The following is a 17,244-nucleotide window of genomic DNA, read 5'->3' on the forward strand; positions in this document are numbered from 1 at the left end:
ACACACACACACACACACACACACACACGCGTGCTTTTGGCTGTCACAAATTCAACTGCCACACAAGAAGAATAGATCTTGGAACGTTTTCATTCAACAATTCATACAAAATGACAAACTCATTCCTCAAATACATTCAACAAACCAAGGGGGATAACTACAAATTTGATTTACAACTTTGTACAACTACACACCAACACAGCAAATGAACTGTCAGAACCTTTCAAAACAAGGTACATGTACATATATATATATATCCTGGAACTCGAATATTATTGCTGAAAAGTCTCTCAGCTTCAGCTTTACACTCAACCCATTTTCTCACAACAGGTAACACATTTTCCTGTGTAAAAATCAGTGTAATACAAACAAAATTGGACTGAACAGTTTGAGATGTTTCCGCATCATGTACTCTTGCATTTAGCAACAGCCAAATACATGAAGGACAAAATCAGCAGTGTTGAAAACTTATCATGGCAAACGATAAAAGCAATATTGTTTTGGGAGTGGAACTTAATACTAAATAATAGACTAGGTTCTCAAACAGTGTAACCCCCTAACCCTTTCTCTGCTTGTATGGCTGTCCGCTGACATCCTGGGTAACTTGCTTCAACAGGCAACAAACTGTTCAATAAACCCCCATTTTAAGACTCCCTCCTTGTTAGATATGTTCTTTACCTCAGCTCAGTAAAATTAAGCCCCATTTTAAGACTCCCTCCTTGTTAGATATGTTCTTTACCTCAGCTCAGTAAAATTAAGCCCCATTTTAAGACTCTCCATGTTAAGACCTGATTTGTTCAGATTGTTTAGGTCTTAAAAGGGGGGTTCCACTGCAGCCTGAGTGATGGCCAATATCACAGTACATTAACCTGGTGTTGGTCATTGCAGGAGGTTCAAATAAGTGTACAGTTTATTTCTTATACAGCACATGTAAAACTTAATATGCCTGTAAAAAGAAAAGAAAAAGAATAGTGAGGCACAACACTTGCAGACTTTTTTTTCTCCAGTTTCCAGTGCACACATCTCCCATGAAATGCAATTCATTCATCGTTTCTATTAACATATCTGTATGGCAAGTACAGTGGTACTCCCGACGAACGACCCCCCCATCAGAGACCCTCTCCCTTCTCAGACCTCATTCTTGCTGACGGATTAGTTTTGCTATATAAATCACCCCCCATGGCCGACTCCCCCCAGAACCCGATTTGCGACCGACTAGTTGTTACAATTTGCGACCTTGTAACGACATTTTCAAATCAAAACCTAACAAAAAATCGTAACGTTTTGCTTGAATCTCTGAAAAAAGATCGCAAAAATCACTCGGCCGGAAATATAACAGACGACGCGTTTAGGTCTCGATTGCGCATGTCCGGCGTTCATAATTTTACGATCCCAACATGCCCTTTTCTTTGTCCACTTCCTTTCGAAAAATCAACAAACACATGTGCAGAGACATACATACAGGCTCCGCTTGATTGGGATTCAAAGTGGGCGACCGGGCGATCGCCCGCCACGTGACGCGGGCGATCTGATCTAAAGTACCAATCAAGCGCAATCGGGCCATAAACATGGCTGCCAATTTGTTGCTGTTGTGATCTTGTCATTTGACAAGTCATCTGCATGGAATCGTCATCGATTCACATTCAACTTCACTTGAAATTACTTCAATGAATCCTATCTAAGCCCCAAAACACACTTTAAACAATCACGAGTACTTAGATTCAACCCAATAATTAAGCACAGAAGCGTGAACACGGCCTGAAGGTACAACTTTCTCTTCAGAAGTAAAAGATTCACTTACTTTCCACCCGTGGCGGCCATTTTGATATCGCATCAGCCGATGTGTTTTGGTCGGGCGAGGCGGGCTAGCCCGCCGGCTTAAGCCGGTTCATGACCCGATTGTACTTGATTGAAAATACTTCACCCGGGCGCACCCGGGCGATCGCCCGGATTCCAATCAAGCGGAGCCACAGAGATGCGAAGCGAGGGCCGCTCGCGTGAACTCTTAGGCTACGCGGGCCGCGCTCGGTCAGCGTGACCTCGCGCCATCCCGTACTAAATTGTTGTTCGCTTGCTCTCTGACACCGATTTGAAGTGCTTTTCTGTCATATTTCTTTGGATATATCCAGCTTCAGACGAGAGATATCAGTGGTAAGTAAACTTGATTCATATTCTGTAGCTTCAATAGTGTGCACACGAATGCATTTGAGAGGATTGGCTTCCCGAAGTGAGTCAAAAACGGTTCCTTCGGTTCTTGCGGCCATTGTTTCTAAGTCCATTGTGCGTGGAGGCAATGTTTGGGAGCTAATATTTTCTTTTGTGCGAAACTTTGCTTTCCCTTGACTGGCAAATGCATTACTGGTGTATACATTAATCTGTTTGTATAATTTTTGACGCGCTGTAATTAAATTTGATGCTTATAAGTCTCACTCAAGTGGTTCTCGCACATACACTGGCGTGTGGATACAAAGTTTTTAAGGAGAAATGAGCGAAATTGCTTACTTTAGGATTCATCTTCTAATCACCAAATAATGCAATAGTCTTCTTCTTGTGATTTTCTGTTTCTCTTGAGTGCAAATAATCAACATTTTGCATGTTTTATTATCTATGATTTTCTATGAAACAGTTATAACTCTTTAAAAACACAACAATTGCCAGCTTGGCGCCAGTCATGGGAGGATTACTTGCCCCTGTCGTAGGCGAAGAGTATGCGAACAATTGCCAGCTTGGTGCTAGTGGGAGGATTACTTGCCCCTGCCGTAGGCGAGGATAACGCAAGCGGGAAGACAGCGCTTCGCATCTCTTCTATCTATGTCTCTGACACGTGCGAGCATCAACGATCTTCTTCTTCGACTCGAACTCTCCTTCAACTTCAAACGCTCAATCGCGCGGAAAGAAGAGGAAAATTTTGACTCTGGAACAGAGGATGGAAATGGTGAAACGGAGCCGTAAGGGCGAAACGGCAATTTCGATCGCGCGGTCGTTTGAGGTAGGAAAAACTCAGATTCAATCGATCGTCAGCGACCAAGAAAACGTGGTCAATCGATGGGAGACCGGCGAAAATTGTGACCGCAAATACTCCAAGGCAAGGAAATGTATTTATGGTGACCTCAACGATCGCGTTTGGAGTTGGTTTTGTGATGCACGTCGACGCAACATACCCATCACAGGAAGACTCATCCAAGAAAAAGCCGTGATGGAGTCAGTGATTCTTGGACATGACGATTTTACCGCTTCTCTCTGTCACTGACTTTTTCTCTCTCACTGTCTTTTTATGACCTGACCTCACCCCCCATGTAAGACCCCCCCCTTTTAAGACCTAAATTTGTCAGATTTTTGGAGGTCTTACATGGGGAGTACCACTGTAGTCTGCAAAACGTGAGTATCTGAAACAGTGCTCCGTCAGGGATGGTGTAAAAAAAATAAAAAAATAAAATTAACAGAAAAATAAAATCGGCACCCTCACGCACACTTTAGTCTATCTGTGAACCTTGCAACAAAAAGTTAAACCAGATCCCAACAGTTTTAGCAGAAAACATGCAAACAAAGTAAAACTCTATACAGAGATGAAAGAGCAGTCTAGCAGATCTTCAGGAAAAGGAAATCTTACTTGGCCTTCTAATTCTAAAAGACCATGTCACCTCCGCACATCACATACGGTTTTGACGTAGTCTGCACTCCTTGGCAATACCGCTGCAGCTTTCTAAAGAATTATTTCAACACCATAAAAAAAACATATTCAGTAAATTTAAAAAAGAATTAATTTAAAAACTGTGCAATTTACACCCATGCACAAATACTGTTCACACAGTCTTCATCTTTTGTGAATATCAATCAATCTTTTTTTAAGTATCAACTCGTACTGGCTTGTATTCAGTTGTGCAACAGTTCAAGCATAACTAACCTGTACAAATTACAATGCACCATTTCACAAAATACAACAAAACCTTTCTTTCTCATCTTATTCAAGTGGAAAGAAATTATGTCCAGTGACACTGCATGAAACTGGTACCACCATTTTCAAACATCCAAACATCTGAGAAATTCAGGTCTTAAAAAGGAGCAAGTCTTAAAATGAGGGTAAATTTACAGAGATTATGAACAGAATATCTGAGAAAAGGGAGGGGGGAGTCTTAAATTAGGGGGTGTGAAAAGGGGATTCCACAGTAGTGAGATAGACCTACTCTTTACATAACCATACCACTTCAATTTGTTCCCTGGTGACAGTTGGACCTGGACTGAAAAAATATATATCGGTCCTAGCCACACACAAAATTTTCCCGCCAGAGGACTTCCTACATGTCAAAGCTATGGGACAGTACACCAGTCAGGAGTGAGAACGATGCACCAGATCAGACAATTATGCGTCGCTAAGACCCAGGCCTGAGAAGTACACTGCCAGTGACACATTCTATCCTACAGTGTTCTATAACAACAAATGTAAAGTGCCCCCCCCCCCCTGTAAAAAAACAAAAATAATTTAAGACTTCCTCCTTTTTAAGAGCTTGCTGGTTCAGATGTTCTGTTCATAAACTCTGTAAATGTACCCCAAATCTAAGACTCCCTCCTTTTTAAGACCTTTCATTCTTTCTTTATTTGGTGTTTAACGTCGTTTTCAACCGTTCAAGGTTATATCGCGACGGGGAAAGGGGGGGGGGGGGGGATGGGATAGAGCCACTTGTCAATTGCTTCTTGTTCACAAAAGCACCAATCAAAAACTTGCTCCAGGGGCCTGGAACGTAGTACAATATATTACCCTACTGGGAGAATGCAAGCCTCCAGCACAAAGGACTTAACATTTCTTACATACTGCTTGACCAAAATCTTTACAAAAATTGACCATATTCTATACAAGAAACACTTAACAAGGGTAAAAGGAGAAACAGAATCCGTTAGTCGCCTCTTACGACATGCTGGGGAGCATCGGGTAAATTCTTCCCCCTAACCCGCAGGTTTTTTGGCTCACGTAAGTGTAGCCTATGCGATGCTAACTTTTGTCTGTCTGTGCGTGCGTGCGTGCGTGCGTGCGTGCGTATGTATGTGTGTATGTCTGTGGTAGAAACTTTAACATTTGAAGACGTCATATTACATTGACGTCACATTATGACGTACGAGGGTTAGACGTCACGCGATGGAATTACTGAAAGTCTCGGTGATTGTTATTTTGAGCGGGCCGAGACTATTTGGCAGTCGTGTCCATGTAAGTAGGCTACATGCAGACAGACAGATCTAGATCTAGTGTCTCGCTTTCTTGCACAGTTTCACCTATGCTCTTTCTGTGTGTGTGTGTGTGTGTGTGTGTGTGTGTGTGTGTGTGTGTGTGTGTGTGTGTGTGTGTGTGTGTGTGTGTACTGTGTGTGTGTGTGTGTGTGTGTGTGTACTGTGTGTGTGTATGTGTGACGGAGTGATTGAGTTTGTGTTACTGTTTGTCGATTTCTTACGTGAGCCTTGAAGGCTTCGCCTCTTGTTTTTTAAGACGTGATTTTCTCAGATTTGTGGAGGTCTAAGAAGGGGGGTTCCACTGTACATGTAAATACCACCATAATAATTAATATACCAATGATCATCACTCTCTTTATGGCTCATCAGCCCAGCCAAGGAAAACACCAATAGTGAGGTGGCGCAACTTGGCAGGCAGAACAATTTTCTTCTCACACCAGTGTACGAGGTTGAGGTGCAGGAAGCAAAAGCGGGTGCCACCCATGTGGGTAAGAACAAACCGCAAGGTCTGATTCGTTGAAATCACAACCAATCTCAATTTCAACCAATCCAACACTGCAGCTGGCTCCCACCCGGTTGGTAACTTTCAAGTGCACCTCGGCCCAGGGCACAGCAGATGCTTGCAGTGTGAGTACCGTTGCATAAAACCGTCATCACCCAATCGGCCAATGAATCCAAATCACGGTCTCCAGAATGCTTTGTTATTCTGCCTTGCGAAAAGGCATCCATATGGGGGAACAGAATTCAGCACACACAAATTCTGTGCAGGGGTGAACCATTCTCTATCTTTCTATCTAAGTTTACTTCTTTTTTGATATCATTATCAATGGTTCTAAACACAAAACGAACAGTATGGTGTGTTTGAATGTCTATAATATTTCTCAGTTTTCTGATCATGAATGTTCCCATTGTGTATGTGTATCGACATTCAACTGATATCCGCTCAGCACAAAAAATGTGTCCAAAAGTATAAACATAGTTGCCAGCGAAATTTAAATATGCTGCTCAATGTTACACAAGAACACATATTACAGCAGAATACTTTCCGCATTCAAATGCAAATCTCATTAATCTAATGGAACACCAATGTCATCTGATGGAAAATTGTTATGGACCCACAAATCACATTGTGATGGGAGTGAAAGTGCTACACGCTTTTTGCAAATGAGTGCGATTTATAGATCAAGTCGAATATCGACTCACAGCTTCACACTGTTTGTGAGCATATCACAGTTCACACCCAGTTACAAACTCAAATGCTTCCACACAAGCAAAAGATCATTTGACATGACATTCATCTTACATCAAAAGATCTGAGCTGGCTGTATCTACTTAATGATACTCTCACTCATACCCTAAAGTGTTGGAAAATGTCGTATGCAGCACAATCAACAAATCGCACAGATTTACAATTGGTGTGCAACATGCAATGTTTCAGCTGATGTCTTCACAGTGTGTGTTCAACGGAGAAAACAGAATGTGATGAGGTCACACTTTTCGTCAGGATTTGGCGGCGCTCACTTCATCCTTCATCAAGTGCCCTGCAAGCAGAAGATGAACATGTTCTGAAACAGGGTCAACATAATAAATAACCACTTTGTTGGAAAACAAGGTTTTGGGTTAGAAAATGGTTTTTTTTGGCAGAACCAGTAGTTAACAAGCACAGACTTCCTGAATACAACTGTAGGAATAGGAGATATATGCTCAGCACTGCATCTGTTGTTATTGGATTTGTCACAAGGTAAAATCATTTAGGGCTGCCAATACATCGTTGAAAAATATTAATACAAGGAAACAATATCGATATACAATCGTATTAATTAAGGATACATCAGGACATTACTCGAACTTGGGCATGAAAAAGTAAATGTAAGCTCTTCAAACAGAAAACTATCCTCTACAATGATGGAGTACACAAGAAGAAATTCTTTCAAACTGACAAGAAAGTTTGGCATTTAGCTTTCAAATTCTTCAAACGCAAATGCCAATACACAAACGAATGTACTCTGATAAAATTAAAAGTTGTAAAGTTTGCAGTGCCACAAACTAAATGCATAACAAACATAAAAAAAAAATGAATTCAATCGCCATCAACCAAAACGTACATGCACTATATTCTCAGCAATGGCGTGCAAGCAAACTGAAGGGAACATGCAAACAGAAGGGAACATGCAAACTGAAGGGAACATGCAAACTGAAGGAAACATGCAAACTGAAGGGAACATGCAAAATTAAAAGGAACGTGCAGCCAGGCTTTAGAACAACAAAGTGTGGACGGTAAACATTTTGGAGACAAGACAAAGTTCACAACAGTGCCATTACCACACTTCCAAGACTACAAGCTGTCATTTTTCGTCAACTTTGGCTCCAGTGCCTTTTACTCGGTATCGTCTTGTGTGTCGCTAAAAAGAAAAGAACCCTTGTGAACGGATGTTCTATTTGCTTATTACAGTGCTACAGTGGAACACCCCTTTTTAGATCTCCAAAAATGTGAGAAAATTGGGTCTTAAAAAGGATGGAGTCTTAAAATGGGGGTAATTTGACAGAGGTAATGAAGAGAAAGTCTGAGAAAACAGGGTCTTAATAAAGAGGGAGTCTTAAATTGGGGGGTTCCACTGTACCTGAAATGAGTGGACACTCTTGGGACCAAAAGTGTACCTATATTGCAGGTATCCTTTTCATGACAGGTAAACTCTGGTGGAGTTTATTGACCGAGGGACCGCAGAAAGTGTCCTTTGTAGCAAGTTTTTTTTTGTTAATGAAGGGACCTCCTGGTATACATGTACCACTGCTCAGGTTATTTTTTTTAAAAGCTTGTGTGCGTAAACTATCAAAACTACACTTTAAAACAAGCATTCTATAACCTCCAGTTTTTATTTATTTACACCTTTTTTCCCCCACATCAAGTGTGTGTGTGTGTGTGTGTGTGTGCGTAAGTGTGTGTTGGGTAAATTATCAGTGTCTCTGTGTGTGCGTCTGTGTTTCTGTGTGCAGGCAAACATGCTCCAGCTCTTCAAATCAGCATCAGTTAGCCCCCAAATACACTTTTCTCCACTTCTTAGAAAACAGACAACTCTGCCTTTAAAAAAGGAGCGTCTTGTAGTCCTGAAACGATGGCACAAAAGCAAAAGACAAACTGGTAAAAGTGCAAAAATAAAGCACTCAAGTTTACCAGCATGCAAGAGTAAAGGAAGGAACAGAACACAAACATTTCTCTAACTCTACGAAGCCCAACGAACAAAGGATAAAGGTTAAAGGTTATATATGGGTGAAAAGTGAAACGTACATACTTTGCTGGGGCAGTCGGATGACCTCTGTATCACTTAGCGTCACCTGATGCAGCCGGTTGCGAAATTTGTAACGTATGTACAGCGACTTTTCCTCTCCTATACAAGGGTCATAAAATCCTGGTAGACCACTCTGAAAAGACAGACATAAAACACTATATGTTATTTGCATTTTGATTTTTAGATAGAACTCATTTTATTTTTAAGATTTAACGCACACAACCATGCACTCTTTAGTAGTCTCGGCTAGCCGCCTAAATATGAATTTTTGTCGGACTCCGACGTCACATGGCTCAATGAAGGAAAATTGAATGTTTTCAATCGATACATAAGACTTTAGAACAATCTTTACTGACCACAAGATCATAGTTTCATCTCATCCGTTCTTTTCTATGATTGCCACTTTTCATAAGACCATAGTTTAATAAAATCTCAAATCTCTATTTTTCTCCTTCCTATTACACACTAATGCCAAAGCCAAAGCCTCTAACTTTACTCAAGAATTAATCAAATATTTAAGAAATTAACATGATCCATATTTCTTAATAGTTGTGAAACTTTCTGTTTGATGAATAGGAGAGTCTTGATTAACCTACTCTGTAGGTACGTTTGTACCCAAGTTCTGAAAAGAGGTTCAGAAAAATCCCACAAAGAAATGCAAAAAGAAACTATAAACGAAGTATGCCAACCTTTGAAACTGTCTCTGGCACAATGAGTTTGGAATCTTTGATGAGGGCCTGCAGCTGAACCAGGACGTCAATGCACTCCCCGTCCATCAGTTCTCTGAAAAACATGGTACTGAACACATAGCTTTTAGTGTACAAATCAAAGGTGAAATAGTGTTTCACTTCACACTCATTCTCAATACATATTTAACAAGGATAAATACACATGAGTACAGTATTTTTGGGACTTTTCATTTATCGCTCTCACGCGCAGTCACCATTGATCTTCTAATTTAAAGGGTCTGCAAAGATCTTGTAAGAGTTGATTCCCTTTGACTGCACCTCTCTTTCCAAGACTAGCTTGTTGATGGACTATTCTACAAGCTGACCTAGCAAGCAGAAGAAGAAAAGAAAAACAATAACAGTGAACCATGAACCAGGCATGGGAATTGATTTTAAAAAAATCTCTGAAAAATAGGGGGGTCCGGAGAATTTTTTGGAAACCTTGACTAAAAATCTGTGCAATCTGGCCCATTGTGGGACTATGTTTCATAAACTATACAGAGCAAAAAACCTGCCCAAATTTGATACATGTTTTGTACTGCCAGTAAACAATGATCATTTTAATCCTTTAGCTGAATAAAAGGACATTGGTCATACTAGGCAGATTGTCTTTTTCAACTTTTGTTCTTTGATTTTTTTTTTCTCTCGGAAGAGGAATGTTTTTTCTCTGAAATGCGTAGCTTTTCTTAACAATCCTCAGATCCGAGGAGAATACCCATGCCTGATGTCCAGAGAGTCTTACACTGAGGTAAACTTATGAATGCCATGAACAGAAAATGTGAGAAAGCAGTCCCAAACTGAGGTAAACTTACAATGCAGGGTCTGAAAAATAGGATTCCACTGTACATACACAGCATTGATTCACATGCCGAGACATCAAGAATTTGGTGAACAATTCTGAAGAGCAACTAAACCTAGACTAAGAAGACAAGAACATGCAAAGGCTCACCCATCCTCAGAAGACTGGAGTTTGCCGTACAGCGCTTTGACGATGATCAGACCCATCTTCTTCTCCTCCACCTCAATGTTTCGCTCCACCGTCTCCTTCATCAGATCCGTCTGGTCAAACAAATAGATATATTAGATGTAAGTAGATGTGTTTCATGTGTCTGTGTGTTTTTAGCGATAGTGGTTGAGCTATTTATGTATATAGAATATTTTTATTTCTGTGCTATGTATTGTGAAATTCATGTATGTGTAATGAAAACGTTGTAAATTGTATTAGTTTATTTTGATGTGTATTATTATCCGATTTGAAATTGTGTACAGAATAATATATTTATGTATGTTTTTGTGAGGCGCTTAGAACTGGCTTGGGATTTGCGCCATATCAATATCTTCATTATTGTTACCATTAAGCACAGTGTCATCCTTTAATGCAAAGTCAACACAGGTGAGTCCACTTGAGTGCAGTGACAGAACAACACAAAAAAACAAATCTGCCTAACAAATTTGTGAACGCTTGGAAATTGTAAATGTGTGAGCAAAAACTCACCATAATGTGTTCACAGTCAGTGGATACCACAGTATTACAAGGGTTCTGAGGCTAATATTTGTGAATGCATAAAGCTGAATAAAATCATGTCATCTTATTTAGAGCCTGAAGCAAAATCACTCACAGCTGCCTTGGCTTCCTGCTTTCTCTTTGCCAGCTTCTCTGCGTGTTCCTCTCGCTTCTGTTCCAGCTCTCTGAAAGGAAGAAAAAACACAAAGCATAACTTGTGGTGGTCATAAACTTCAACGAACCTTCTTCATCTGCATTCATGGGCTGGAACTCCCACGTACACTTGTTGTTTTACACAAGTGGGTTTTTACGTGTATGACCATTTTATCCCGCCATTTAGGCAGCCATACGCCGCTTTCATACGCTGCTGGATATTTTCGTGTTTCTATAACCCACCGAACTCCGACATGGATTACAGGATCTTTTCTGTGCACAGTTGGTCTTGTGCTTGCGTGTGCACACGGAGGAGGATAAGGCATTAGCAGGTCTGCACATAGGTTAATCTGGGAGATCAGACGGACAGACGCATACACACACACCAGGATATTGCTAGAATGTATTTTCTTCAGTAAATATAGCAAAATGGGAGTAAAAGTACAAGTTAGTGGTAGTTCTTGATGTCACCTTTCCCCCAATGTAAATAAAAAAAGTGTGTCGGTTCTGCCAAAATGATGGCAAAGTTTCAAACAATGTCACGATCGGGTGACAGAGACCAAGAAAGTGTCACTCAGTGGAGTGCCTGTTCTTGGTCGATTATGATAGAAAGCGCCTGTACGTGATATTGGGCTACAGCAGAGTTTGCTGACAGTGCTCAATGAACACGGAGGGTTTGCTGCGCACGAGTTTTACAGTGGAGGTTTCTGCTGTCATAGGGCTGACGGTTTTTCGCTGACAGCGCACACGGGATTTTCAGGGATTGAGTTTCTCGTGTCTTTTTCTGCTTGGGGAGGCAAAATTGTGTATAGCTGGACTGGTTTTGTGACAAGGTCAGTCACGTGTATTTTGGCTAGGTTGTCTGACAGAGACACGAGTACGGGACACTTGACACCCAGCGGCAGAAGGGGAAGGATCTAATACACAGTTTCTAGAGTATGATGGTTTTTCACCGAATATTGTATTCGGCACTCTAGGGGAGCTTCCACCAGTTATTTCCTTCGCACTGCCACATATTTTGCTGAGGACAAGTCGTCAACATTTCCTTCGTCGGCGATGGCTTTCGCATAAGGATTCGACAAGGGGTTCTGGAGGTTTTTGGTCACTGTTGACGAACAGAGGCTGTTCCAGGGAGGAGGCGGACTTTGCTTCCATTGAGAGTTACAATCATAGGCTTTTGAGGTAATAAATCATTATTTAACGCTGTTGATGAGTCTGTGTTGTGGAATGAAATACTCTCTGTTGTTCTTTCCAGGTTAGCGCATAATTTACTCTCTGTGACGCTAAAATACTAATCTGTATATGGTTTTTGCAGATAGGGAGAGAAGGACGGAAAATGACTGTTTTGTTGTTGTAAAAAGTCCGTTTTGTGCAGGCCCACGTGCTCGATGAGATATTTAAAGATGACATGTTTTAAGGTGGTGGGTGAGGGGTAGCTGACATGTTTAGTGCACCGATGCTTTCTGTTTGCAGCCTTCGTTCGTTCGATCCGATTCGTTCGTTTCGTGTTCCTGTGACATCTGCACGGCTGACTCTGGCGGGAACTGATGAAGCTACGCTAACCAGGAGACCGGCTAACCAGGAGACCGGCTAACCAGCGGACCGGCTAACCAGCGAACCGGCTAACCAGCGGACCGACTAACCAGCATACCGGCTAAGCAGCAGCAGCAGAGATAAAGCTAAGTGCACCATGTCGTACGCACCCCGTTGACCACCGTTGTCTTTTCGTATCTATGATTTCATTGGAGTAGCGACAACGTGGGGTGTGTGACACCTGCACGAACTAGAGCTTTTCGAACAGAACATTCACATTTAACTATATTTACACGGGTTCAGCGTGTTCCTATAATTTTCTACATACTACTGGCATTTTGTCAGTGAACACTGGTTTTTTACGTGTTGAGAACGTAAAAGGAACATATTTTGAGTGAAGGCTCGAGGGAGGTGGAGAGTTTATACATAAACAGGCGTCTGAAACTTATACTTTTGTTGACTCTATTTAATTGTATGCCTGCGAGAGTGGATCGTGGTGTGGTTAGTTAATTAGTAGTAATTAACCGGTTCATAATCACCTTAAGTGATATATTGAAACGTGACAAACAATTTCAAAAATGTTTTGGCGTTTTATTGACTGCTGTCACCAACCATCATCCCTGCAAGCAATCGCACACACACACAAGCACACACAAACACACACACACACACACACACACACACACACACACACACACACACACACACACACACACACACACACACAAACACTCTTTCTCTCTCTCTGAGTCTCAGCTTCTCTCTGGCTTTCTCTCCATCATATAAACACATTCACTCACTCTCTTTCTCACTCTTTCTAACCATCACTCACTCTCTCTCCCCCCCCCCCCCCCCCCCCCTCTCTCTCCATTTCACTCACTGTTCTTTCTGCTGCTTGAGGAAGGGGTCGACAATGAGTTTCTTGACGACGAAATAGGTAGCAACAGGAACCAGAGTTCCGTACATGATGGCACTGGGAGACAGTGTCTCTGACAGGTGAATGGGAAACAGGAAGGTCTGACTGCCCCTGTACACCCTGTTGTAACACACACACACACACACTGCAGTCTGAAAGAGCCTCTGTCTAGTTTTTCAAACCAAATGAAATACAGTGGAACCCCAATTTAAGACCTAAAATAATCTCAAACAATCAGGTCTTAAATTAAAAAGGAGGGAGTCTTAAAATGGGGGTAATTTTACAGAGGTTATGAACAGAAAGTCTTAACAAGTCGCGTAAGGCGAAATAACAACATTTAGTCAAGATGTCGAACTCACAGAATGAAACTGAACGCACTGCTTTTTTCACCAAGACCATATACTCGTAGTTTCGTCAGTCCACCGCTCGTGGCAAAGGCAGTGAAATCGACAAGCCATGCAGAATAGTGCAGTAGTGGTCGCGCTGAGCAGGATAACACGCTTTTCTGTATGTCTATTCTTTTTAGCTTACTGAGTTTTATATATGTTTTTGGAATCAGGGACCGACAAGGAATAAAATGAAATTGTTTTTAAATCGATTTCGGAAAATTAATTTTAATCATAATTTTCATATTTTTAATTTTCAGAGCTTGTTTTTAATCCAAATATAACATATGTATGTTTTTGGAATCAGAAAATGACGAAGAATAAGATGAAATTATTTTTGGATCGTTTAATAATAAAATAATCTTAATTACAAGTTTCCGATTTTTAATGACCAAACTCATTCATTAGTTTTTAAGCCACCAAGCTCGAATGCAATACCAAAGTCCGGCCTTTGTCGAAGATTGCTTTGCCAAAATTTCAATCAATTTGATTGAAAAATGAGGGGGTGACAGTGCCGCCTCAACTTTCACAAAAAGCCGGATATGACGTCATCAAAGGTATTTATCAAAAAAAAGAAAAAATGTCCGGGGATATCATACCCAGGAACTCTCATGTCTTCTTCTTCTTCTTCTTCTGCGTTCGTGGGCTGAAACTCCCACGTACACTCGTGTTTTTTGCACGAGTGGAATTTTACGTGTATGACCGTTTTACTCTCATGTCAAATTTCATAAAGATCGGTCCAGTAGTTTAGTCTGAATCGCTCTACACACACACACGCACAGACAGACAGACAGACAGACAGACACACACACACACATACACCACGACCCTCGTCTCGATTCCCCCTCTATGTTAAAACATTTAGTCAAAACTTGACTAAATGTAAAAAGGAGGGAGTCTTAAAATGGGGGAGTCTTAAAAGGGAATGTCCAGTGTACAATCTAACTTTTACAAACACAAACCACAGAAAAGTATTATTGTGAAACAAAAGAAATACTGTGTAACTTTAGAGACACCCACCACAGGATAGTAACCGATTACACGTGTGGACAATACTCAAGCAGGTGAGGTGTGATCCTTCATCGCAAAGCTCTGTTTTCTTCTTTGGGTACTGCATTAACAGCTATTGTGTTTTCAGCGTAGCAATAGGGCCCGATATTTAGACGAGACAAGTATAATGCCGACGAGTCGAAGACGAGTCGCATTATACTTGTTCGAGTCTAAATATCGGACCCTATTGCTACGATGAAAACACAATAGCGTTTATATAGCTATTCTGACATTAAATTCTGTGTTAAAATCATGTTTTTGTCAGCAACAAGGACCAGAATGGTCCATGTCGTTGATTGCAGACGACGGTTCCCTTTCTGCATGAAGCCACGGAAATAACCGAACATTGAAAAACCCACGGACATGTATTACGGAGAAAACTCAAGATAACCGGATGCTTAGCATTACGTCAATATCTTAGGAATCATATGACGTTATGACGTATCATGCTTGCCTACGTAGATTGTATGTTCGAAAGTCTGACTTCTGTTGGGAATTCGCGTGGTGAAGACTGCGGTAAATCTGTAGATGATAAGAGAACAAGGATTGTTTCAAAAGAAACGACGAAATGTTTCAGACCGGTAACTTCATTTCAACATTGCACTACACAATGGACGTTCTATGTGACAGGAGAGTTTGCTGATTTTGTGTTAAACATTGGTGATTGGAGAGATCGTCTGCAAAAATCAGAGATAGGTCGCTTCAGATTGCAGCTTCTGGAAATTTGCAAGGTTTGCTGCCAGTTAAAGAACTGGATTTTACACGTAATGTATGTCATGTACAGTAAGCAACAACAAAAACACACACAAAGCAAAATGCATCGTCTGTCGACTAGCCACAGACACAAGCCTGGCGAGGTATGCGTGTACTTTATACACGTGGAAGAAACCGGAACCATGCGTCTTTGTTATTGCCGATATCGTTTGGATATCGGCAAAAATGGCCAACTTTCGTAGCGTTATGCTTTGATGATCGGAAAAGGGATGTGTGAGACCATCCAATCACAGCCCCCGAATCCCCCCACGTGTCCATCAGAATAGCTATATTACTTCATAACATCATGCCAAGTTGCTTTCTTTTGTCCCCAGATAGTGAAGTCTGGGACAACGAAACAATAATTCAAAGCAACTCACGAACCCAGACTGAACTAGTTTAACAACAGACACAACCATTTTGTTCAACTTTTCATCTTCTGCCTCCTTTGTTTTCACGGTACAAATTCCTAAACAAAAGCGTCACACATTTCCTGTTCAGCACACCGTTCTTACTTGATTTTGAGATGAACTCCTGTAGGTACACCAATGACCATGGAAGCCCCGAGATGGCTGAACTGTGTGATTTTCTTCTCAAACCCGTACTCAACCATACCACCCGTCACACCAAACCTGAAATCAATCATTAAACAGAATGCTAACAACAACAAAAATTGAACGCAGACTGTTACTCATGCAAAACATCACTGATCAAGACCTTCACTGTCTATAAAAACTTTGTTATTCTAAGCATTCTCTGCTGCTCATTTACATACTTCCATAAAACATGTAAGCCTATGCACTAATGTGCAGTATACTTTTTTTCTGTGTGTGCATGTGCATGAGTATGCATCAGTATGTGTGTGTGTCGGTGTGTGTGTGTGTGTGTGTGTGTGTGTGTGTGTGTGTGTGTGTGTGTGTGTGTGTGTGTGTGTGTGTGTGTGTGTGTGTGTGTGTGTGTGTGTGTGTGTGTGTGTGTGTGTGTATGTGTGTGTGTTGTGTGCATTTGTGCGCAAAAGCAGCTTGAACACAAAATCAATACATTGGGTAAAACTTAACAATCGCAAATCCCTGTCAACACTAACCAGAAAAACAAGAATTGATTTGTCAAGGCACAATGCTAACAACCTCTATCCGCCACAACCCCTTTTCTAGTCAGTGTGTCGGTACACTGCAGATTTCTTCTAACTTCTCTACTGATAACAAAACATAGTACATTACTCACTTGATTGCGCCCTTGAGCTTTGCTTCTTGCTCCTGGAATTTCTTTGTGTAGCTGAGAGAGAAATAGCTATTTGTGATGCCTACCTGAAAGATTGAAAATGGTACTCTGAATTAAAGGACATGTCACACAGTTACTAAGAGAATGGAAACTGCTAGGCTATGGAAAGAACATAAAGTTCTACCTGAAACCTAGTGTATGGAAGTAAGTTGTGTGCATTTGATGACATGCTTTTTAACATTACCACAAGAGAAAAGCTCAGAAATACTCATTCTTATTTTATGGCAGAGACATTGAAGCTTTTAAAGTTTATACACACATTTTTCTCAAATACATTACAAACAAATATCCGCTCTCTATATCTCTCTGAAACACACATTATATACAGTGTTGTTCTTCGGCCTCAGTCTTTTGTAACTGACACATTGCAACACATTCCATCCCCCCCCCCCCCCCCGTCGCGATATAACCTTGAACGGTTCTTTCTTTCTTT

General features: G+C 41.1%; 1 protein-coding gene across 3 annotated transcripts in view; it reads right to left on the minus strand.

Annotated features, from left to right (window-relative positions):
• Window positions 1–70: 70 nt before the first annotated feature.
• Window positions 71–17,244, minus strand: part of LOC138978640 (dnaJ homolog subfamily C member 11-like) — a 28,078-nt gene continuing 10,904 nt past the window's right edge. Inside the window, exons 10-18 of one of the 3 annotated variants that reach the window (XM_070351402.1) lie at window positions 16,755–16,837; window positions 16,046–16,162; window positions 13,306–13,461; window positions 10,855–10,924; window positions 10,185–10,294; window positions 9,197–9,290; window positions 8,511–8,640; window positions 7,543–7,622; window positions 71–6,761 (exon numbers count right to left, since the gene is read on the minus strand). In XM_070351402.1, coding sequence (XP_070207503.1) covers window positions 7,576–7,622; window positions 8,511–8,640; window positions 9,197–9,290; window positions 10,185–10,294; window positions 10,855–10,924; window positions 13,306–13,461; window positions 16,046–16,162; window positions 16,755–16,837 — 807 coding nt within the window. In that variant the 3' untranslated portion in view covers window positions 71–6,761; window positions 7,543–7,575. Of the gene's footprint in view, window positions 6,762–7,542; window positions 7,623–8,506; window positions 8,641–9,196; window positions 9,291–10,184; window positions 10,295–10,854; window positions 10,925–13,305; window positions 13,462–16,045; window positions 16,163–16,754; window positions 16,838–17,244 lie in introns of all 3 variants that reach the window. The other 2 variants (XM_070351403.1, XM_070351404.1) reach the window with 2 other exon arrangements.

Source organism: Littorina saxatilis, linkage group LG10 (assembly GCF_037325665.1).
Source record: "Littorina saxatilis isolate snail1 linkage group LG10, US_GU_Lsax_2.0, whole genome shotgun sequence".
In the NCBI taxonomy this organism is placed as follows: domain Eukaryota; kingdom Metazoa; phylum Mollusca; class Gastropoda; order Littorinimorpha; family Littorinidae; genus Littorina; species Littorina saxatilis.